Below are 24,984 nucleotides of genomic sequence, written 5' to 3' on the forward strand. Positions count from 1 at the left end.
GATTGCAGCGACAATGGCAGCATAAGGACTATATTTCCAGTCTTTATCTCTATCAAGTGGAGCGCATTTATTGTGATTTTTTTTATTTTATTTTTTTGCGCTCACAAGATTGCCTCCTCTCAGGGACATTTGCAGCGCAAGTTGGACAAACTGAGTTGAGTTTATGTCAACTGGATTTCCCCCGTGAAATTTGCTTTTTGTGCTTTTCCCGAAGAAAACAGAACAAAGTACTGTTTTATAAGAGAGACTGAGATTTATGAACTAACTTTAGGTGTTAAACGGACTTGACTTCCAACAGCATCCATCAGAACCGTTTAAATCAAACAAACCAAGACTGTAGTCGGTTTGGCGTCATTGCAAATATGCCGCAGGTGGAAATGCTGTTTTTCCTCGTCCTCATCGTCGGGGTGTGCGCTCAGGACCCGGCTTCCAAAGTGGTATCCGACCGCTACGCTGTCTTCTGGAACCGCACCAACCCCAGGTAAGTGCTCGCTCATCGGCTTTCCTTGTGCGTACATAACCCAGTGAAGATGGAAGTTGCACATTTTGCGGAATCATAAGCGAACTAACTCGTAACAACACTAAACAATGCGGATATGCTGTCAGTTGAAGTTTTATTTACATTCGCATCATCATAAACTGGATGAAGGAGTTTTGAAAACACGATCTTGCCCCCCCCAACTCATACGATAAATCGTATTTCCCAATCAACATTCTCCTTGGAAAGTGTGTATATCATTAACAACTGACTCGTAATACTTTTTTCACACTGCGCCTTTACGCACCATTACACATTTAATATTCTGCGTTGCGCCGCTTCTCATTTGAAAATCAAATAAGCGCACCGTGGGTAAAACGAACCTAAGTAATCGAATAAGTGTCGGGTCTACTCTGATGTCACTGATGAGGCAAGTTTTTTGTATTTTGCTTGATTATATTTTTTGGGGGGAGGAGGGTGTCTGTTGAAAGCAGGGCAAAGCAGCGCAGACAATTTTTTTATCTCTATCTATCTATCTATCTATCTATCTATCTATCTATCTATCTATCTATCTATCTATCTATCTATCTATCTATCTATCTATCTATCTATCTATCTATCTATCTATCTATCTATCTATCTATCTATCTATCTATCCATCCATCCATCCATCCATCCATCCATCCATCCATCCATCCATCCATCCATCCATCTAATTGCTTCTTGAGAAGAAAAAATGGGTTTGATGAGATTCAACATCAAACGTCAAGAACTTGCTTATTATTCCCTTCATTGACAAACGCAAACGTGGTGAGGTCGTTGGGCTACTAAAAAGGCAGATATATTCTGATTGCACTCGCTGGTCCTCGTCCCTTCTCATGGCCTTCAAACTGTTCCCAAGTCTGGTTTCTTGGCTCCCACCCCCATACCGCCTTTGCCCCCTCCACCCGGCTCAAGCTGGGGCAGACAATAAAGGGGGCATACAGGGGTATTTTAGCAGCAGCCAAGACGCAGCATGATGTTGGGTCTTGTGAGAGATCCACACATGCTGAGGTCACACACTTGGTCGTAACTAGGCGAGTTCCAGGTTAAGCAGCGCGAAGGGGACCCGTTGTCAGGGTCAAAACCGGGGCAGAACCGCCAGCTATGGAGGGGGCCCTAGCGACGGTTTTGGCACGGCACCCCGCCTGGGCTTTGTCTCGTTAGAAAAGCAGCTAAATAAATGAGTAACTCTAAGTGACTGTGTCCCTTTCTCATTCATGACTCTAATCTAAAGATGACGCGAACTGCATAATGTAGGCAAGGGTCATTCTAAAAACCCGGTTCCCGTCTGACCTTCAGTATTCCGTGCATACTTGCGTTGCCCGTAACCCTGCTGCTTAATGGAACCACAACCACTGTTGGAACTGAAGACCTGCTGTGTTTGAGTCCCAACTTCTAGATTAGCTTTTGTACCCCCTTCTTCTGCTATCTCTGTCACACATTTGTCCAAAATGAGGAGAAACGGCATCCAAAGCAGCAGTCCATACTCAGCCATTCATGAAATTCCCAACAGGAGCTCTGGAATTGAAATAGGAAGTGAGTCGTGAAATATGGAAATAGCTTCTTTTTTTTTTTTTAGTTTACATTGTTTCAAAGAGGGCAATAAAGAAACCTCATTGTGATTTTGATTCATGCATTTGTGTTTGTCATGCTTTGATATTTGGGAAACTTCTTTCCCTCTGCTGATGCATGCTGCTGATAAGAGTCAGACAGCAAGACTCAGCGGGCTGGAGGAGGGATTTACAACCCGAGGATGATTCAGCTTTGCCCAGTGTTTGAAAAGATTCCACAATGACGGCAGAGCTCATAAAACTCAATGCTGTGCAGAACTCTTATTGTCTGGGATTTTTCTTAGAAAGAAACTCATGAGAAATAAGCGATGCAAGTTTTTATATTTTTTGATGCCAAATATCCCAAATATAGATTTAGTAGATGACAAGAAAACATGATTTAGAAGTGGTTAACATTGTTTGCTCCCGCCAGAGTTGAGCTGCCACTCAAGGGATGTCCTATGCTACGCTTCAACTGGAGTTGCTATGCAGATTTTGAAAATCTAGAGAGGGTTCTTGTGAGGAAATTTTAGGAATGTGGTACGACGAGAAAAGCTCTCGGATAAAAATGCACTTTTCGAACGATGAGTGTTGCTTACAGTTCATTAGATGACATTTTATGAGTAAATAAATATGCTCTTAGTACCTAAAGAGAAATGTTATATCTTATCTAAAATGTTTTATTTCATTATTTACATCATTTAGATTTGGTTTTGGTGTTTGGATTTCTACGTCGTATAAACATGGTGTGTTTGAGCTACTTTCTAATTACTGTCACAAGCCAAGTTGCAGTTCGGGAAAAATGAATGAAAACAATATCAGAACGAATCCATCCATGCATTAATGAAATTCGATTTTTTGTATTCCGGTCGATGACATATTTATTTGTCAATAAATATTCTAGCCTAATTGACATGATTTTTTTTAACATTTCCAAAACAAGGAGCTAGTTTTTAACAGACGACAAAAATCAGAAATCTTCATTAAAATCCATTCAACATATCTCATTTGTTACTCCCGTCTCTAACTATTTTATAATCCTGTCTTTGTAGATCAGAACAGTGAGAGGAATCAAAACCTGTCTTTGATACCTGACCTACAAAGCACGTTTTGCTCGCATTCATCCACCATTCATTCGTTCAAGTGCCAAACATTATATTAATGGCCCAGCAGAAATTGGTACAAAGACATAAACATCTCAATCAAAGCAATGGAAATAAAAAGTGTTGCATTTTGTGGCGGGAATGTTCATGTAAGAAAAATGAGGCGCAGATGTTCCTTGTCGGCTTCGCCGTCTGTTTCGCTAACCAAACGATGGAAGAAATTGTTCGAGTAGGGTATTTACCGCTACTCTGACAAGGAGCTATTACCGAATTCCCTGCTCACCCGCTATTTAGCTGCTTCATTAAAACCCACTCGGGTCCATATGGTGTGCACGCAGGCGTTGATGTGGCCTAAGGTGTTTATTTGTTGCTGATAGGTGGGATCACCGGGAGAATTCGGGGCCGGGTTCCGTTCCTAATCTCTCAAGCTGTTTGTGTCTCCGACGCTATGGAAACTGATACCGGTCCTCATCAAAGAAGCTCATTGGGTGGGACTAACAAACTGACAGCTGGGGAGAGAAGGTATCCCAGCATTCTGTGGGAGCACCGTCACCTCAGGGGGTTTCCCTTAATCCGTGACAATAGTCATGCAAAGCTTTCTGTAGCAGATGCAAGGTCCTGTAATCAAAGAATCTTTTCAGTGGCCTGTTTTCATGTTTGATCAGTGCGCTTATTGACCTAAATGATCTCTGATCATGCACTGTTTACTCCCGCTGTCACTCAGTGCGTACTCGAGGTTTGTGTTTGTTTGTGTTGGCGCTAATACCCCCGCCATGAGAACACCTCAATATGACACTCGGCCACTTTTCCTCTCCATCGCGCAATGGCCTCCGCTATTTGTTTTCTCTTTTTAATCTTCACTTAAAGGAACAATACTCCACTTTTTACTGGCTGACAGAGTGATATTGTGATAGTTTCCCAGTGGTATTGTGAGTTGGCCCGTTTGCATTGTGTCAAGTGTTTACCCTCGCGTTCCCCCTCTCAGCCTTTCCCCCGGCTCCCTGCCGTTCGGTTCCGCTTGGATTAAAAACGGACACAAAAAGGCAACCACGTCCAAATATTGACTGGGTCTCAGGACCGAATCTCTCTCTCCCAGCGCCAGCACAGTTTGCTTGAAAGACCGCTATTGTTGTCTCGGAAGCCCGTAGCAGGAAGACAGACGGGGAGAAGGAGGAGACAGAGAAGGTGTCAATGCGTTCTCCGAGGTAGAGAAGGGAAATTCTAACAACAGGATAACACAGTCATGAGGGTGAGAGGAGCCTCCTTGGAGGAGAGAGGCCAGAGGCTACGCGACAGGCCTGCAAGTCACAGGGTGTGGTCAGAACCAGCGTGTCCACAGAGAGGAAGTGTCAATCTCACAAGGAGGATCAAAGAGATCTGAATGAATGTGATTTCCTGCCCGGGAGGTTTAGAAAGTATCAATAAGTGCAGGTCAAAAGGATAAAGGTTTTTTTTTATCTGGGGTTTATCTTTCGTTTTATTAACTTAGTGCAGAACCAGTAATGCCCCTCGCTGTGCTGCAGTCTTTTAGGTCCCAAATGAAAGAGTATCACATCTCACACAGGGAAGGATTTCTACTCATGGGCCTCATTTGAATAGGCTGCAATAATTCACAGATGAATCTAATTGAAACTCAGTTTCTATCATGTATTTAAATACATTTCATATAGAATTAGAGTCTAGACAAAACATAGTCCAAATACAAGTCCATAATATCCTCTAACAAGGTTGTAATTTATCTTGAAATATTGCCTTATATAGCACAATTACAAATTCTAATGATCTTCTTACAACTTTGTGCAGCTAACCTCAGTGCCCTACTACAAGAGTATTACCCACCAGATGAGTTAAACTTAGAGTTTCCATTGTATTCGGAGTTTCTGATTTGTAACACTTTGCGGAGCGGGTATCAATGGTCCTGTGGAGCCGCCCGTCATTCCTCATGCTCTCGATGACCCTGCCTGCAGAGAGGAGCGACCCCAGCCCCTCTTTTTTTACGCTGTGACTAATAAGGCGAGGCCCTCAGGCGGCCCAGCTTTGATTGACAGCCACTAGTGACGAGAAATTACTAGTATGTGTGGCAAAACTACTGACTTACCACAATAGCACTTTGTGGTCTCCTTCACAGCAACTAGAACTATATTGTAACCTGGCAAGCTTCTCTATCTTGTTTTTTTTTTTTTTTTAATTAGCCATTAAATACATCAAGAGCAGAAAAAAAATCATGATCATCCAATAAAACATTAAGCTTCAAATAGTTATCCATTCTAGCCGTTCGTTTAAACAATGTCTGCTCGTTTTTTTGTAATACACGTCAATTGTAAAATAAGTCATTAAAACCGTCGAAAACTACAGTCTTTCTAAAAGAAAAACAGAGGATACATGAACAGTATAATACAGTACTTACCATGAAATGAAACATGACATCACAGTAGGTAGTGGTCGAATGTGTGAAATTGTTTGACCTTTTCTCATGTGTGAATGCTCCACTTAAGGTCTGCTATGCTTTCAGCCCACTTACACAAGACAAATTCTTACTTCATGACAGACGTTGAGCATCAGTCTCCTGCAAAATCAGATCGTCTCATTGTACTCTCTGGACTTTTTTGTTAGTTTTTACACCGGTCCTTTATTCACTGATTTATAGGGATGTTCAATATGAGTATGAGGACTCATTTCTTCAGAAGTCACTGATACCGATACCAATAACTAATACCACTAGTACATTTGACGCATAAAAATTGCCTGGAAAACAATGACAGATATTTAGACCTTTATATCCCAGTACAGCATTTTTCCTCAAAGGTACAAGTCCCGATACCGTGAAATAAAGCTGGTATGTGCGCCAATACCGATACCTGGAGTTGGAACTCGCCCATCCCGACTGATTTGTTAGGAATGTAAGACAGGAAATATTTTTGGTAAAGTAACACAATGAAAATATTTCTCATTTTATTGCAACTGGATTGATCTGTAATCTTAGCGTATTGACTCTAGAAAGCAAGATTAGCAGGGATTAATTTAAATTAAAGAAAAATCCAAACAAGAGTGATCCATTAATTCCTTCAGTGCTTTAGTTTATTTAAAAAAAAAAAAAAAAAAAAAAAGCAACACTTGTACCCAGTCAAGATCCAAAACCATTTGTATCCACCCCTGGAATCCTAAAGTTTTCTGTGTGATTAAAAAATGAAGGAATATTCAGAAAAAAAAGAAAACCGGCATTTTATCCATCAAGTCAATTTCTATAGCAGTTGCCCATTGTGTTGCAACACAAAAGTTTTTTTTTTTTTGCAATTTGCAATTATCCTTTTGACTATGATACATCCAGACACAGAGTTGTCTTGGAAAAAAAAAAACCCAAAAAAACCACCTCCTTGATCTCCCCTTTTTTTTAAATGGAAGATTTGTTATGCTACCAAAAAGGTCTCATAAGTCCCCCTCTGTGTTGTGATAAGATATTGTGTGACTTTAGCTTTCTTCTGCTTGATATGCGCCCCAGTCAATGGATTAGCGGGAGACTCTTCAGGCCTAATCTCAGTTTCACTCCGTTGCACAGAGATTCACTTTTCTGCTGTTCGAATCTCGGTGAGGCTTTTTGTGAATGCTGTTTAAATGTGAGTGGTGAAATGGCATCCCCTGTGTCTTTGTAGGCACCGGTGAGGGTATTAGCAAAGAGGCTCTAAGGGGCTTAAGAGGTCAGCCCTCCTTTTGTGCCCAGACACAAAACACTTCCTGTGGGACCCTTCACCCCTCCGTGTTCCTCCTTCAGAAAGCCAGGTCCTGCCTGACCATTCACATTAATCAGTCTTACCTCCTAATGACTGCAGTAAAGCTCCTAAAAACTGCTTCCAAGACGCTCCTAAAGAGCCACTAAGCTGCTAACAGTTTGCACAAGTACGCTGCACTTTGCAGGGAAGAACTATATGGTGGCGAGGTGACTGCTGGGACCGCGTGCCCTCACCTTCTGTTCTTGAAATAGCAAAATATTAGTTGAAAAGTGGAATTGGAATGTGAAGGAATGCCGTTTGTCTACCACAATGTCAATTCAAAGTGAGATTGCCCAAACTCTTCTTTTGTGTTTTAGTTTTTGTAGCTCTAGAATTAAAGTCTAATGATAGTGCCTACAATTCGACACTGTTTCAAACTAATACCATTACAATAAAGATACTGTTAAATGAATTCCTTTCTGTGTCAAATCTGAGAGTCATATTGTCAATTCAGTATGTTATTCCAGACTCATGGTTCGTAACATCAGAAAATACTGGCAGTCTTTGTTAGAGCAAAATTTGAAAACATCTGGATTCGATTAAAAATACAGGGCCAGCTAATTTTATCGTCGGTGAGTTAATAAAATAACCCTTTCACTGAATATATCAGTTGGGTTAATAGGTAGCTGCAATTTAGCTGACTGATATGGGGGAAAAAAATCCTCATTAGGGTAATAATAGTTTGAATGGCAACAAACCTTGAAGGCTTTTGTGTCTCTCGACAAGCTTGACTGAATCAATCATGTCACCATGGTGCGTTTTTAACCATTACGATGTATCGCAACATCCCTGAATTGACCTTTTTGTAGGAAATATACGAGTGCTGATTGTTTTTGTTGGATTGCACAGTATCATTGAATATTGAGAGTGGTTGGAAATTCACAAATGCCGTCAATTTGTCAGTAGCCGTTTATGGTGAACTCGGTCTGACTTTGTTGAACCTTTTGTGTGACTCTGTGACCCGTTGAATGTTTGCTCCTGCAGGATTTCTGCTCACTTGGTGCTTTGGGATTTGTGAAATATTAAATAGGCTGTTTGTGATCTTACGATAAAGCTCGGACAAACCTTCACACGCAACCAGGAGAAATCCAGGTCAGGACCACTATGACTTTAATCATGGCCTTGCCATTATGTCGCCTTTTTTCCCCCCCCTTCACAAATACTTTTCCGCAACTGTTACTTTGATTCTGGGGATTGAATAGCTGTTTTATCGCTAATCAACTTAAGCACTGGTTCATTTGCTAAACTTTCCGACTGTCTGGATCTCTTTCCGTGACGACATGTCTGACTTCTCCTCTTTGCCTTTTTTTTCCTCACACTGTGTTGCGGCGCGCGAGGCTGAGCCGCCATTTTGCGAATTCGACTCCATTTTGTTTCTAAGAATAAAAAAGTAGGTTACGAATGTTGGGCAATCACAAGCGTTTTAAGATCTGACACTTAACCATTGCTTCAAAGAGAGGTCTCTTTACGTTATGTTTAAAGTAATTTCAATTGACTTAAATTCTCACATATCCTAAAAAAAAAAAAAAAAAAGACACACATTTTATCTGTATACTTAGTTTTATTTATGTTCCCTTAGATGTTAATGTAATGTCTTCTTATGGATTTTCTTTACAATTCCCAAATGAAACTTTCACCACACTTATTGACAAATCATTTTTAATAGAAAATTCCAAAATCTTTACTGTTATTATTCTGATTCTAATGCCCATCATGCAAAACTTTAGCAACTACCCTTAATAAAAAGGACAATATATTCTATAGACGCGAATACGTTTTATATCAACTTTATTTTTTTGTGTGAAACAAAACATGCATCAAGAACGTTAGTGAAAAGTCATCTGACGTGAGTTATTGTCGCCACAGTCGAAAAGGCAACAGACGGTTGAGCTGAAATTGTAACGATAATACAATCTGAAATGACTTAGTGATAAAGTCTATCTGAAATTGGTCAGCGTTATCAACTATGTATGTATTTTGGTCAATATTTACACCATGAAGAGTTTTATCTTTTAAGCAACAACTTGCTATCTGAAAATATCCTATTGGGACATTTGTCCAACCTGTGTTTAGGCACCATCTGTGATCGGTACCTAATGCACCTACTATAGTATTTGAGATGGTACCTTGGCGCTCATATCAGTGGTCAAGGCAGCGGTACAACGGCAGCACGTGGGCCAACGCTGTGAGCGCTCACATCCATGATCCCCTTTTATGTCTTGGCTCCATCAGGGCCCAGAGTTATTCTTGTGCATAATTGATGGAGGAGTTAGAATAGCAGAAGTAATGCGATGAGAGGGTGCAGCCAAGCGGAGCGAGGGATCGCGTGCGTGGGGCTGCAAACATTGCAGGGGACGAGAGGAGGGCATCTGGCGGAACAGGTCCCAGCGCTGAGTCGACACAGAATATGTCCTCGCACTAGCCAACCACAGTGGCCCGTTCTCCACCAATGAGAGGCCTCTACTCCAGCGGAGTACTACGGCCTCAGACAACAAACCCGTTCATTCTTACATACTATATTGTTGGCCTCCATTTCCACTTATTTGTGCCAGTAAAGCTTCGAGTTGATATGCAAGATCATTCACACTTTACTTGGAACAGAAAGCGTATTTGTCAGAATTGACCTTATGGAGGTTTTGGCACTCTTCAAGAATTCTTAGGAAGCCTTTTCATTGTGAGTGGTGACACGACGGACATCACATCTTCCACAAAGAGAAGCTAATAGTTCAACAAGCCTGTATTGTCTGTGTAACAAAAGAGACAATGTCACAGAGAAGCAACCTGATACCCACAGAGACAGGTTTCAGTTTCTGCTCAATTTACATAAAACTCGTGTTCTTTGTAGCGCTCATCTTTTTGAAAATGGAACAAGGCATGATACTGCATGGCAATTTTAATTTGAATAAAATGGCCTTGCAAGATGGCATTTTAATAACGCTTAAAATAAAAGTAATAAAATTACTGCCTATCGCATAAACAGATAAATAGTTATGTTAAATAGTTACCAGTGTGTTGTTTACTCTAAATACAAATTGTTTACTAAAACTCAAAGTTCTACATGTAGAAAGTGCTTATTGAGATAGTGGAAGATGATCGTAAAGTACTGACGTTTTTGGAATAAAATAGAAATAATTTGCGGTTGATTTATGCTGGGAAAAAAAATCATGATTTATTCTTATTTGATATAAAATGACGAATGACTCAAAAAGTTCCAAATTAAAAACAAAATGTACTGTATATATGTTTAGACTAAATAAAATGTATAAATCTGCATCAAATTGAAGGACTCAATTGAGGTTTTTGAGAATTTTGAAATTTACAAAACAATTTCTCACAACTCATCAATGAAGGAAGAGTAATGCTCATCATAGAAAACACAAAATAAAGTATACATTAGATGTATCATTTGATATAACTAGTACTAATGTTCAAGTTAAAATTATGAAACTTTCAAATAGTAAAAAGAAAACAGCTGTAAACTATTGTATACTTTTGTTGCGTATAAAGATGTGAAATTTCCACCTTTTTTTCCCTTTACTGCTGTTAAAACATGCAACTTCAACTCTTGTTTCTTGTGCGTTTTTCATTTAATGACTTTGCGTGTAAAATATACATTAAATACTGCTAACAGGAATTTATTGTCATTTTGTGGGCATCTAACATGTTATTGTGAGTATCTGGTAATCAGGATAAAAAAAAAAACAGTGACACTGTGCAGACTTGCAAAAGAATTTGTATCAACCGTGGCTGGTGTCTGTTGTCTTTTGAGAAAAAAAAATGACTTGTCCAATAGAGCATTTAGAGGTCACTGGACCTTGACTCAACCTATTAAGTTCATAAAAGCAAACTCATAAAGATGCTTTATTTGTTTCCTGAGTATGCTGGCTGCTTAGGTTTCAATCAGTAGTCTTTATGGCTCACGACTCATATTTCTGTCTCTGATTCTGGCACAGGAGAGAGGACAAAAAGGTTGACGTGGACTTTTGTAAGTTACAAAAACGTGGTCATCAAACTTTCCAAATAACTTTAAGTGTCCTTGATTTTTTTTTCAAAGGAAAGGTGTATATTCATTAATAGAAAAATACACAATTGTCAAAATGTAAAAAATATATTGTCAGTATTATTCAAAGTAATGTAATTGTAAATATGTGCTCATATCATATCTAAATATATTTGTTTGACATTAAAAAAGTCATGAATCATTTTCTCATTATATTTATTATATGTATTTCAGCATACATATTTTGCTAGTAAAAAAAACATATTTTATGGTAAAGGGATCAACGGCGGCCATCTATTTAAGATTGTTATTGAAATATAATAGTCATAACTCGTACAGACCAAATTTCAGACTCTGCCTAACAATTTCTAAAAAAAAGATGTATGTGTCATTGTGAACATTTACTCATTATTAACCGATTGATAACTAAAAAATAAGATTCATAAAATCTTATCTAATTTTACCAGGTTGCATTCAGCGTAACTGCTTTTCTCTACGACAGAGATTTGGTTACACTTTATTTTAATACTTGTTCTCTTCAGGAAAATACATTTTCTTTTTAGTCTTGTAAAAAATGCTACAAAATTTAATAGAAAAAAAAAATCTTGTTACAGGCAAAACTGTCATATGCATGCTTGGACCTTGCTTTGATAGCACCATGTGTCACTGGCCTTAGGTTCCATTTCTGTCACTTACCCTCAGTTTCAAGATTTCAGCTTGTTCGGTTATGGGCTTGACTAAAGGGGACACATTGATCTTCTACAAAGATACTTGTGGTCGTATTGCTGCTCCTCAAGTTCACATGGGCCTTCTGAAAGCAGTGTAAGTGAGGTCTTGACACACGATACACTTAAATTGTGGGGGTGCTTCACAAAACATGGCAGCTAAGACGTCACAAACGTTTACCATACGCCAAGCCACTTCTGTAGGGAGGCAGGCCCACTCCAAAGTTTGCCCAGCAACCCAGCAGAATAATGGGAGACGCGGTGCTCAGGTGCTCCATGGTCGATTAACACAGTTACGCGCTGATACCACTAAAACAACAATTATTTATAATTAAAACAAATATTATTAGAATAGGTTTTTTTTGGACTACATTAAATTTTGACAAGTAGCATTGCATTTTCAGTCATTTACAACTGCATACATCATCATCATTTAAAGTCGTTGCAACCTAGCATCCAAAGTGTAAAAAAAAAAAAAAACCAAACTATGACAGTGTCTCAGCTCTGCTATCAAACGATTTAATGTGCAAATCATTTCCCCTCACTTGAGGAGGCAAAGGAGGAGTGCGTCATCTCAGAAAGTCACCAACCAGGATTTAGCTCGCAACCCTAAAACAACCAATGAGCCATGAAGCAGCTGCACTCCTATTGGCCAGTTGAGGACGGCTCACCAAAACTATGCCAGATACACCAGGGTAGAAATAACCCACAATTCCTATTGCCTGAAGGGAACTGGATTCATCCTTGGAGATGGAAAGTGAAAAGCCACCAACTTTTTCCATAATTTGTTATTTGTATGATTCGTGTGTGCCTCCTGCAAAAGACTTTAGAAGGTTACAAGGAGCTGCTGTTCCTTACTTTTGATTGGATTTTTTTTTTTGTGATATTCCCTTAGTCCTCACCATTCCCGCCTATCTGTTCATGATCTCTGTCGCTTACGCATACGCGCACACATGCACAAACACACACACACACACACACACACACACACACACACACACACACACACACACACACACACACACACACACACACACACACACACACACACACACACACACACACACACACACACACACATACACTCGCCTTTAAACACACATACATTGGCAGACGAAAACTCATACGGATACACATTCGAAGAAAGAAGTAGGGGAAAAAAGCAAGAAAAAATAATCCCTCAACAGTTTTTTATCGTCATTGAAATATTAAAATTGAACTTATTATGTATTGCAATCTGAAAACCAGTTCCCCATTGTAAATTTATATTTTGATGTATTCTCTCTCTATTTCAAGACAGAGACACAGCAGATTATAGCAAAATCACAAAATCGGGGCTCTATCTATTACTGTACATAATTTAACATAATTAACAAAAACAGAAAATATATTTTGTTTTTATTTGGGTGGTATCAAATACGAAAATAAACATATGGAATGATATACAATACTGTACATGGAAAAATAAATTTTGTGGTCATCAAGTTATAAAATCGACACAAATCCAGAAAATGAGTCCAGTTTAGGTCTGAATAAAGACAAATAAAATACATTTTACATTTTCTGACGTGTCGTACATGTACTCCATTCTCCTTGTCTGCCATCCAGATGTTGACTGCTGCTGACTCTGCCATTAGATAGTACATGGTGATTAATACTGCTCAGTCTGAGAATTCCTTGCTATGGAGAAGAAATAAAAAAACAATTCTTAACGCCTGACTGTTCAGCTGACTCTCTGCCCAATTCTCACTTGTCCATGTGTGCGACATACAAGAACTAAACCTTTATTATAAGATTTAACCGCTGCCTAATGACCAAAAGGATCAGTTCTGCCCCAGAATTTGGACTTTTTTTAATGTTTTTTTTTTTTTATTCGCTGGGTCGTTCAATAATGTTTGATCTTATTGTGTGGCATTTTAATTATTTCTCCTTCAAATTGTGCAGGAAGAAGAAAAGTGCTGTTTACGGCTGCAAATCTAAAAGAGGGCACTAATGTGCATATTTTGGTGTTGGCACACTGATTTTGTTGGTGTTACAGACTTTGGGGAGACAGTGTTGGTGTTACAGACTTTGGGGAGACAGTGTTACACAAACATGCAATTGGTGCCTGTGCACAGAAAAAAAACACGTGGACTTGTGAGCAGGGTGTCATATGTTGATCCTGTAAGTCATCTATTTGATCATAAATTACGATTAATCAGCCATGAGACAGTCTGAATTAAGCACGGCTTTTCATGTCAGAGTAAGTGCAGCTTGAGCTGTCTGGACAGTCCAAAATGCTTTTCTAGTTTAGCCCAGCAGACGATGAGAAAGGAGGGTGGTGACGGCCTGTACCTGGAATGCAGAAGGATTTAGTCTGGCATTTCTTAAGAACAAAACATTTTTGTCCCTCCGATTAATGTGTGCAGTCGACTGAGGGGGAAAAAAGGAGTATCTAGTGATATTTAGTATATATAAACTCTCAAGAAAGAGTTATTCCTTCCTTCTGTGTTGTACTATTTATTTCTTTGGCTCGTTTCGAATAATGTCAGTAGGATCGCAAACTTTTAAGGTCAAACAATTCTAAAAGGTGTCCACACTAAATTCATTCATATGTGCATTTGAATTTTGTCAACAAATGCCGAGTGTTACAGAAAAACTAGAGATAAGTTTATATTATCAAAAGGAAAAACAAAAACAATCCGTACGTTTATCTAGTCCCAACCTTCTCGAAAATGATTTAAAAAACAGTTAAAAAAGGTTTGTGTCATCCTAAAAATGTGATGAAAACAAAGCATGTTCAAAGTTTGTGTCATCCTAAAAATGTGACAAAAACAAAACATGTTCGATGGAAATAACATATACTGTAATTATGATTCAACATTCAATAATTTTTGAATCAATTTATATGACAAAAATTAGCTCAAAATTAGAACAGATTTTTGAAATAAATGTTTCCAGTTTTCACCTAACAAATACATTTTTATGAACGTGTGAGCAAAAAAATGTAAAACCAAAACTATTATAAGCCTCACAGATTTTCTGCTACATTTTCTTTCAAGCATGAGCTGTCGTCCTCCATCTTGTATTTTGTGAGCAACGCAGTGACCCTGTATCGGTCAAGAGTCACCGTCACGGTCACTATGAATATTTAGTCAAACAATTGTGCAAACCTGTGGTTTTATTTGTATCGCTAATGCTGCTGTCAAATCGTCACACGTCTTCACCTCTGTCGATTGTTTGACGATAAATATTATAAAATGACATTAAGTGGAAATGCATTCAAATTTGTCAGACTCACCCGGCATGGCATGTCTAGTGCATGCCGTGCCCTCCCCACCAATATTTGGTCTACTGCCCTTTTGTTCCGCTCCAAAATGGAGTTGACGCGTGTGAATCCGAACGTGATAGCAGCGGTCTCGAGAGTTCATTATTTGTCGCTGTTCTCATGGAGTGGGTAAAAAATCATCCCTTTGTACCTCGGAAGAAACAACCTTCCTCTGACCTCGTGGTTTGTGCCGTGTAATGTCAAAGGCCCTGCGGTTTGCGGGGCGTAGCCACACCCACTCTGTTGTCTCCAACTGGGTTCCCTCCGTCTCATATAGAGTGGAAAAAAAAACAGCCTTGTTGTAAACAAATTTTTGGCTTCCACCTTTTTTATCACACTAATTGGACATTGGCTCCTAAAGGGAGCTTGTCTTTTCTCCATGTCCAGATTATGCATGTTCCGTACACCTCCAAACACGCATACTCTCCAATTAGGCCTCTTTTTAATGGCACTTTAAAGAATCCGACCGTGCAGTGTTTGGTTTGATGCAGCACCGAGCTATATCAAAAAAAGTCCAAATTAGAGGTTTTCCAAATGTTACATATGTCCTCAAACGCATGTTCATCTACAGATGACTGCTTCTTATGATCTGAAGGCTCACCCATGACATAATGACCCAGACAAACCGTTTGGGTCTCCTTATTCTTTGATGTAGAGTATTGCCTATGTAGTTTCGCTGTGGTGTGTGTTTCATCCCATCGCGCCACTGCAGTCTCTTATCAAAAGGAAAGTTGCTGTTATTAAGTCATGAACACTTTTATTATATTGAAAAAAAAATTGCTGCAGTGCACGGATTAAAGTGGCTGTTTGGATTGAGACGAGGGAGTCTACTACTGAGCCTGTCGTCGCCAAACAATCAAACAGAAACTTTTATGAGGCACTTCGAAAAAAAATAAAAAGTCACAACATTCAGCAGTACTGCTGTCCTATTTCAAGATTTGGTCTTCCATTTCTAGAAAGTTTTTGTTTTGATGTTTCAATTATTTTGTCTCAATCATACAGATGCATTTTGAGAAACGAACATTCTTAGTAGCTTGTTTTAATTAAATATAATGAGGCTCAATAATGAAATAATTGATCTTTGAGGTAGAAATGTTTACAAATATAAAAACAGACTCCATCCTGTTTGGATTGCAAATCCTCCAAACTATACAACAGTCCACTTGAACACCTCGAGCCTGAAACGGCTTGACCAAGTTCAGGCTTTCAAGAGGTTGATTTTGGAGCTCTCTCTCATATTCCATCGTGCACCCCCTTCATCTTTCCATCATGTCCCACTTAGTCTGTAGCATCAAAATGGCACATTTCCCTTCAACGAGCCGTTCATGGGAAATGGTGGCTTCTTCTGTAGAGGAAGAACTGTTAATGGATTAAGTGGCTGCTGTTTCCCACCCGAGGGCCGAGCCTCAAGCGTACCCAAGTTTATTCAAGTTAAAGCACCCCCCCCCCCCCTTAATCTGAATGCTGGTTTATAGGCATGGCCAGCGTAGCTCAAATTTATACCCTGGTCCTCTGCCATGAACTTGGCTTTCCTGCCCCTCTTCACCCCATTCATGTCAGCGGGCCCTGGCATTCTTCTTGAGCTTTTTAAGTGTGTTCACTTTGGATGGCGATGAAAGGAGTAGGGGGAACATGGGATCCTAAATCACTTAATGAGGGGAGACAGGCAACGCTTTTGTCCAGCTTGTTCTTTAGTTGCGTCCAGCCAAAGGCCTCTAACGGGCTCTGACACCTCGCTCTGCCGCAGACTCAAGTGCGTGTGTGTGTGAAATTGTGTTGGTGAATCGCCAGCATCCCTTCAGCTGTCGGCTTCTGCGTCCGTCCAATTTTTTTGCTTTGCAACTCAACATTTATTTGCGTTTCCTAACGACATCAGCTTATTTGTTTGGTTTCCAGGCAGCAGGAAGCATATTTATGATTGTGGTGAGGGTTAAGTGGGAGGTGGTAAGAAGCTGCACAATGTGTAAAGAAGGATGGCGTCGCTCCCTGCGGGTGTTTGGCCTTGGCCTGCAGATAGCATGTGAGCACGTGCTGACTGAGCTGGGGAATGAGGGCAAAACCGTAGGGGAATGGCAAAAAAAAAAAAAAAAATTTCTTACCACATTCTTTAAATACAGTTTCTAACAAATTACTCAAATAGCTTTTAACGTTAATAATTAATGCATATTGTGAATGGTAGAAAAATGTATTTTTTAATTATTCACAATCAATAAGCTTTTCTTTAAATATATAAATAATGTTTTAATTGACATGAACAATATAAAGTGTTTCTACTTTATATAATTTGTATTGAATTATGCTGGAAATTTGCATATATACAGCAATAGGGCTGGATGGATAAAGCTTTCAAATATAACTACATTTTGGAATAGAAAAATTTCCCTTTGCATATTGAAAAAGCAAATGACAATCATCATTCAAATCAAATCTTGCTTTATTTTGTTTTGGTATATTGTATATTTCTCCCTATACCGAAGACACTTTCCTTAGAAATATCAGAAAACACTTTTTTCTTTTCAGATCATAAGAAAAAAAATCCTAAACAAAATCCTTATTCCTTTGCAAATTAATATTTAGCGATGCAAGTGGATCAGAGCAAAATATTGGTCGGTCAACATTGTCCAACAATAAATCGCTGCCTTTTCAGCGTACAAACGGGCGCAACCTCGATGTTCAGAATTACTGATGCCATTCCCTTCAAATAATTTCTTGTCATATATAAAACAATGTGAAAATGTGTCTGTCTGTTTTTCTACCAGTAGCTAGTTACTACAGGGCTCAAAACCATTATTTTTTCATTATTGATTTCAATTATACTCATCTAACATGCCGACAACATACATTTTGCATTGCATCTCAGATATGTTTTTCCACAAGCAAAATATATGCCGTAGAATGTGTTGCAATAAACGTACACTTGGCTGCAGAATCAATAAGAATGAACACCTTAAGTGACTCTGATAGACTTTACACCCAAACAATGACAGACAATATGGCGACTTTTTTTCAAGAACTTTTCCAAATATATAGTGTTAACACACCATTGACTTGAAAGGCTTCAGACAGGCTGAGGCAGTCCCAGGTTAGCGTTGCAGTGAAAGGCCTCCCCCGTCATGACACATTTCTCACCCTTGGCATCCTCCGTCGTCACATTAACGGTTTGCTCTTCCTCACCTCTTCGTCACCTGCTTCTTTACACTTCTCCAGCCGTGAGGTGACCTTTTTTCATTCTGCTGTCCTCTCCGTTGCTATAGTTAAATCTATTCACCTGAGTCTCTTAACCCCCCCCCCCCCACACACACACACACACACACACACTGTTTGCCATTGGCATCCCTGCCCTAGGTGCATATTAGCGCTACGATGGCGGCTTGGATTTGACACTGACTTACACTGCTCCTTCTTTCCGTTTCCCTGCCTGCTGTCATCTAACCCCTTCTCTCCCTCTCTGTCACACATACCGAACACACAACACACACACACACGCACACACACGCACACGCACACACATACGCGCACACATACACACACACACACACACACAAACCTACATGGGTACATGCGGACTGGCTATAAGACTTGTTTAGTTTCACAAACCTCCTCGTGTAATTTTTCTCCATTCCTCGGAGATGAATGCCTTTTCGACACAACTGGGCCTGGTGTGGGAACCTTGGCACCAAACTAGCCTCACATGAACCATTAACATATCAGCTGTGAACAGTTGTTGCCGCAGAGCTGTAATGTGTGCATGTGTTTGCATGTGTGTGTGTTTGTGTGTGTGTAATTGCGTATTGCTGCCGCACCCTTTAAAGCCAAGATTTATATGGCGCTCTCGATTTAGCTTCGCTGCTACCGCTTCTTGGCTGTGAGACCTCACTGTTCTTTTTATCTGGCCAAAGTTGGGTTCTTTTCAGTGTTCTCTAAAACAAGAAGAATGCAAAGAAGTTCCCATGGTAAATCACATTCCCATTAACATTTCAAGCATCCCTTTGAATGCAAATCTACAGCAGTACTGCATTAAAAAACTATTTAGGATGGCCACCAATGTCATCATGTGTACAACTTAGAGTGCCAAAGAAAAGTCTAGTTGCATATCAACCAGCCCAGACGTTTGGCAGCAACAAATGGAAGAAATAAAATTCAAACACTTTAAGGGGAAATTTGATGGAAAATTGACTTTTTAATTGCTTGTACACAAATAGTTCTGTGAGCTGCCTAGCGAGTATTTGACAGGGAGTTTTTGCAATGTGTCCATCATATTTGCCATGAAATGAATAACCAAGTTAAAATTAACAAGTGTACTTCAGCATGATTATCAAGTGAAGTAAAATATAATCGGATGCTTTTGATGTTTGATCATTTTTGTCACACTCTGGGCAACCAGTAGCCACTCACCTGAGCTCGGCCACTGGTTTAAATAAATAAGTAAATTAAATAAATAAATAAATAAATAAATAAATAAATAAATAAAGGTGGCTTGGTGGAGCACTGGTTAGCACGTCCGCCTCACAGTTAGGAGGGTATGGGTCGATTCCACCTCCGGTCCTCCCTGTGTGGAGTTTGCATGTTCTCCACATGCCTGCGTGGGTTTTCGCCGGGCACTCTGATTCCCTCTCACATCCCCAAAACATCCTTAGTAGGCCAATTGAGCACTCTAAATTTCCCATTGGTGTGAGTGCAAGTGCATATGGTTGTTCGTCTCTGTGCCCTGTGATTGGCTGGCAACCGGTTCAGGGTCTCCCCTGCCTACTGCCCAATGACTGCTGGGATGGGCTCCAGCATGCCCCCGCCCGCCGTGGGGACAAGCGGTATAGAAAATGGATGGATGGATGGATGGATGGATGGATGGATGGATGGATGGATGGATGGATGGATAGATAGATAGATAGATAGATAGATAGATAGATAGATAGATAGATAGATAGATAGATAGATAGATAGATAGATAGATAGATAGATAGATAGATAGATAGATAGATAGATAGATAGATAGATAGATAGATAGATAGATAGATAGATAGATAGATAGATAAATGAATATTTGTCATTGGCACACAATACGAAGGGCGGCGACACTATTTGCTTCATATGCATGAATAAATGCTGTGACATTTGTGAATTAGTTTTTAGTAGACAGTACCAAATTCATTTTCAGAACATATTGTTAGTTGCACTTTGCTTTTGTATTTTGGTATTTTTTTAACTGAAGTGGGCTAACCTCTTTGACAAGACAACTGGCACTTCCAGCAGTTGAATAAATATGTGAGGATATAGTGTACTGCATATGCTTGACACAGGGATCTTTTCAGGCACTAAAATATCCAGTCTTGTAAGTCTTGGCAGAGATCTATTTCTTCCATGGACACTTTTATTTAGTGAAAACCCCTTAATATAGCATCAGTAAGTGCAGACTTGATGGATACTAATCCTAACCATGTGGGGATCTTTACACACATACAGCTGGGTAGAAAAGTATATTAAAAGTTGAGATCATACCATACCACCGTCCAAGCAAAGTGTCAAGATGACATGAGAATCCTTAGCTCAGTCCCAGAAAATTAATCCACTGGTTTTATGAAATGACCTCTTGTTTCGTTAAGCTTCTAAATTCAACGTCATCTTTGTGTGCCTTTTTCTGTGAAACGAACCTTGCCCTACATATACAGACATAAGTACATAATTATTTTGCGGCAGTACATATGGTTTCACACTTGACCAGCCAACACTACAAATAGACATTGTGTACTTTGTTCACACTTTGCGCGGACTTAAAACGGGCAACTCGATAGTGCATGAGAGCATGAGAAACCTCTGACATGAAAGCCGTCGTCTGCTCACCAAAGAAAATTCTGCTGACACCTAATCACATAAAAAAGGAGAGTGGAGTGAAAAAAAAAATCTGTCTGAGCTCACAGCAACGCTGCGGGTTATCTTGAGGGAGCGTAACCTTTGTGACATTGATAGGATTTTCCTCAAAAGACGGTGTTTTTCTTGTGGACACCATCCCATACAACTTGACCGACATTCTTTCATTATTTTTGGGTGAGGTGATGGTTCATTGCCTTCTGTTTCTGTTCAAGCAAACTTGTCTTGATAGACTTTTTAAACAGACATACAGTAGAAATGATGGAAAATATCAAATACAACATTTAAGATATATATAACAAATGAAAGGGTTTCTTGGCTTCTCTTTTTAGTCCCCCGACATCCCCAAAGCGCTTTATCAACACCTCATATTTTACACGCAGTAAAACCTCCCGAGAAAATGTGTGGGTTTTTTTTATTTAGTTTTTTTTTATTCATGTCGCTAACGCACAGTAACAGAGCGAGAGGTCAGAGTTGGGCCATAAAGGCAACAACTGAAACCCCTCACTTCTTTTCTCTCCCACTCTTTCTCCTCAAAGATTTGTTTTCTGCGTTTCTGACAGAGTTTCCTCATGTAAAGCCAAACATGTGATTCCCTTTAACCACTGCCTTGTAGCATCTCGGTCATTTTGCTCTGTGGCCTAAAGCAGCAGGGGAAGCAGGCAAAGACACACGTGTTTATTTTATTGACTAGCTATGCAAATTGCAAAATATCAATTTTGGGCTTTGCTTATGTTCTTAACTTAGAGAGCCTATGGAATAGAACAAGTCACATGGTTTTGTGATTAAACAATATGGAGTCCAAACCACCATCATCAATCTTATATTTAGAACACAGTTAATGCATATGAGATGTTTTTGCTTTAGTAAGCAAACTGGAAACTGAGTCTCGGGGTGAAGTTCTTTGAGGAGTATGAATATAGTAATTAGCGATTGAGGTCTGCCATAAATTGAGAAAACGCGTGAGTAATTGACCCCTCTCCTCAAATGTATAGCCTAATAATGACCTAAATGGTAAATATATCACAAATAATTATTCCAAAACAGTTGAATATCAATTCAAATTGATATTACTATATTGACGTAATAAAGGACATACAGATGACTTGATTAAAAAAAAAAAAAAAAATCCACGTATGACCAACTCTCCTAAACCTTGAGCTACTAACAACCCAGGCTAAACTTGGCTCCTCTCTCACGTACTGTAAATTTGTCTCTCAGTCGAGACGTATCACTTCCTCATAGTTTGGTAACACTAATGTACTACTTTCCTTTAAGACAGTGCTTTTGTTTTTCTGCAATTGAACCTTATGACTTAACTGATATGAAAATCGACACCCCAGATATGATCTGTTGAGTCACGCCCACGCCGAGGTCCCGCCATGCACGCTGCTCTAATCTTCTATCATCGTTCGTTGACCCACACTGCTCCTGTGTGTGCGTTCATCTGCGTGTGTGTGTGTTTGAGTGACAGATGTGAAGGCATTGGGGATTATCTGACCTTTGTGACCACCTGCAACACAACACAGCACCTCAAGGAGTTATATGAATACTTGCATTTTAGATACATGTCAGACAGTGTTTATCAATATGATCTGTTATAGTTGTCTTCAAACTGATTTGTTAATGGATAACTTGTAACCACTTGTCTCGATTGCCACTAAAGCCACCCTTTAACAACCTGTGAATAATATTAAATTAGAAGTGCACATATGATGATTCATATTATTTCTTGACATCAAACACTTTAAATAGTGATTGAAAAACACAAACTAAAGCTCTCCTAGGTTTTGAATGGCAATTCAATTGAATCCCCGGGTACTTTAATGTTGGACTAACAATTTATTACTTCTATATTATCTTTTTAAAAAATGGATTTACCGCCGAGTCCATTTAGAATTTGGACAGAAGAATAATGACTATGGAATGAGCTTCACATTATTGTTGTTTGAGTTCTAATCAGTTTAGAAATGTCAATCCTGCCACAAAGTGTAAACATTTGGCATTTTATGTCGCAGATAAGCATGAACATCAATGCAGGACTTTCACTGCATACTTACAATAATGGGAAACTCAACATCTAGGAAATTCCGTTTCCAGCTCATTATACTTTCTGCCTTGATGTTGACCGGTCTTCACCTCTTGACCCTCCATTCTTCAGTTTTCCACAAAAGCTTCAGACGTTGCTCATATGATCGTCACCAACAGCCCTTTTACGTACCCCCCACACACACACACCTCTCCCTGCAACCGCCCCACTGTCATTGTCTAAATGTCACCCTGCAAACAAAACACTCGTTCATACAGAGACGGAACAAAACACAGCATCCTCCATTCACACTGCGACTGTCACACACTTGAACAAACAGTGCAAACCTCTAAAAAAAAAACAGGGAAAAAAATAGCTTGTCTTATTTCGTTTTTATTATTGGGGGTAGGGGGGGGGGGCTGGACCTTCGCACCCCCGGGTCTAAAAGGGTATCACAGTAAATGTGCCAGTGATCCCAAACAAGATGGCCATCTTATGAGTATGTGTTACGCCGAGTGATTTGCGAATGGAGGCTAAGAAAAGGCCCATTGTGGCCTGGCCAATGTGGCTAATTAGTGTGTATGCAGCTATGTCAGTAGTCCTGTGATCTCTTCTTGTCCTATTGTTTGTAGGGCTCTATTGTAAAAGTAGCCTGAATGCTGCGTCAAATATGTGTGCTGTGGGCGAGACCTTTTTGAATGTGCGGGTTATTGGAGACACACATTTTGATTCCTGTCTGTGCTCTCGTGGTCTCGTCTCACAAACTGATCTAGGATGCTCTTGATTTACAACAGTGAGGTCCCACAGCACCAGGATCGGGTGACATAGACGCTTGGCTGTGTTGCGGGAGTCGAGTTCCGTCTGGATGTTTACTTCGTGCCCTTTAATGACTTACATGTATTGGCCTTATCAACAGTTTGTCGGGACAGGCTTTATTATTCAGCTCAGTTGTTGGGTTTTAGGTCATTTAAACTTGTGCATCTGTTTCTGGTATAACAATTGTAATATGGCTAAAATAAAGTCAGGCATTTAAGTCATTGATCTGTAATTTCCTCCCAGTGATTCAGTTTGGGTTTCTTGTCATGTTTTCTGCATCTTTTTTGGTCATAGTGTGCATACTGGCCACTCCCACAGATGTCACACACAAAAGACACAACTTCTTTTTTGTATTTCATTAATTAATCCGACAACCTCTGAATCGTTGTGAAAATCAATTTATCGAATAAATTATAATCGTTGATGAATGGTCTTGGCTGGAAAGTTGTTTCCAAATGTCTTTGGGCCACTCATGTTCTTAAAGTGTAGATTTGTGCAGGACACCTAGGTGACACATTATATCACCGGATTAGCCAAAAATCTAGAAATCTAAAATGTGAAATACAATTCAATGCTATTTGCAGCAATAGAAACCTCATAATTTATTAGTTTGTTGTTGTCAGTCTTCAAATGTATCTATTTTCAAACATGTATAATCTATCCAGAAATATTTGAATCCATTTACTTTGCTTTATTGTGCATGGTGTAAAGATAATGAATCCCCAAAACCATGCCTTTAAACAAAGATTTAAAAAAGAGAAAATCTTTGGAAGATCCTTCAACAGGTGCAGTTTCAACAAAGCACGGCAAGTGAAAAGTGTTTCAAGATTAACTTTGACTAGACCAAATGTTTTCACCGTCACTAGCCTTGTTTGCACAGATGAAAGAGCTGACTGAATTGCACTGTATGAAGAATTGGATTTTGTCACAAGGCTTTCCACCAACAAGGCAGACTGAGGTATTGCTGCACAGTATTTCATTTCTAATTATTTATCATTTTTTTTAAAAAGCAGTCATAATGTCAGTCGATAAAGACAAAAAATTCTAATCAAAACATAAATTTCCACGCAAGTGCTTGATCATATTGGGCTAGTTTTGATTTACACTGCTTGCATGGAAAAATGAGTACGATAAAGACAAAACGACAGATAAACTCAAGTGTGTTATCTCTTTTTGATAATTTGCTGTAGAGGTGTTTCAGTGTGTGTGTCCCCTGCTTTATCAGCACAAAGATGGAAATGGGGGAGCGGACGTTATCAGGGTGTCTCTGCTTTCCATCCCCCCCGCCCCCCAACACACACA

General features: G+C 39.5%; 1 protein-coding gene across 1 annotated transcript in view; it reads left to right on the top strand.

The window, feature by feature from the left end:
* The first annotated feature begins 350 nt into the window (after positions 1-350).
* The window catches only part of efna5a (ephrin-A5a), a 53,092-nt gene continuing 28,458 nt past the window's right edge, over positions 351-24,984 (top strand). Inside the window, exon 1 of the mRNA XM_085926181.1 lies at positions 351-481. Coding sequence (XP_085782307.1) covers positions 363-481 — 119 coding nt within the window. The 5' untranslated portion in view covers positions 351-362. The remainder of the gene's footprint in view (positions 482-24,984) is intronic.

The sequence above is a fragment of the Syngnathus leptorhynchus genome, chromosome 12, assembly GCF_054491065.1.
Source record: "Syngnathus leptorhynchus isolate UIUO chromosome 12, UIUO_Slep, whole genome shotgun sequence".
Lineage (NCBI taxonomy): Eukaryota > Metazoa > Chordata > Actinopteri > Syngnathiformes > Syngnathidae > Syngnathus > Syngnathus leptorhynchus.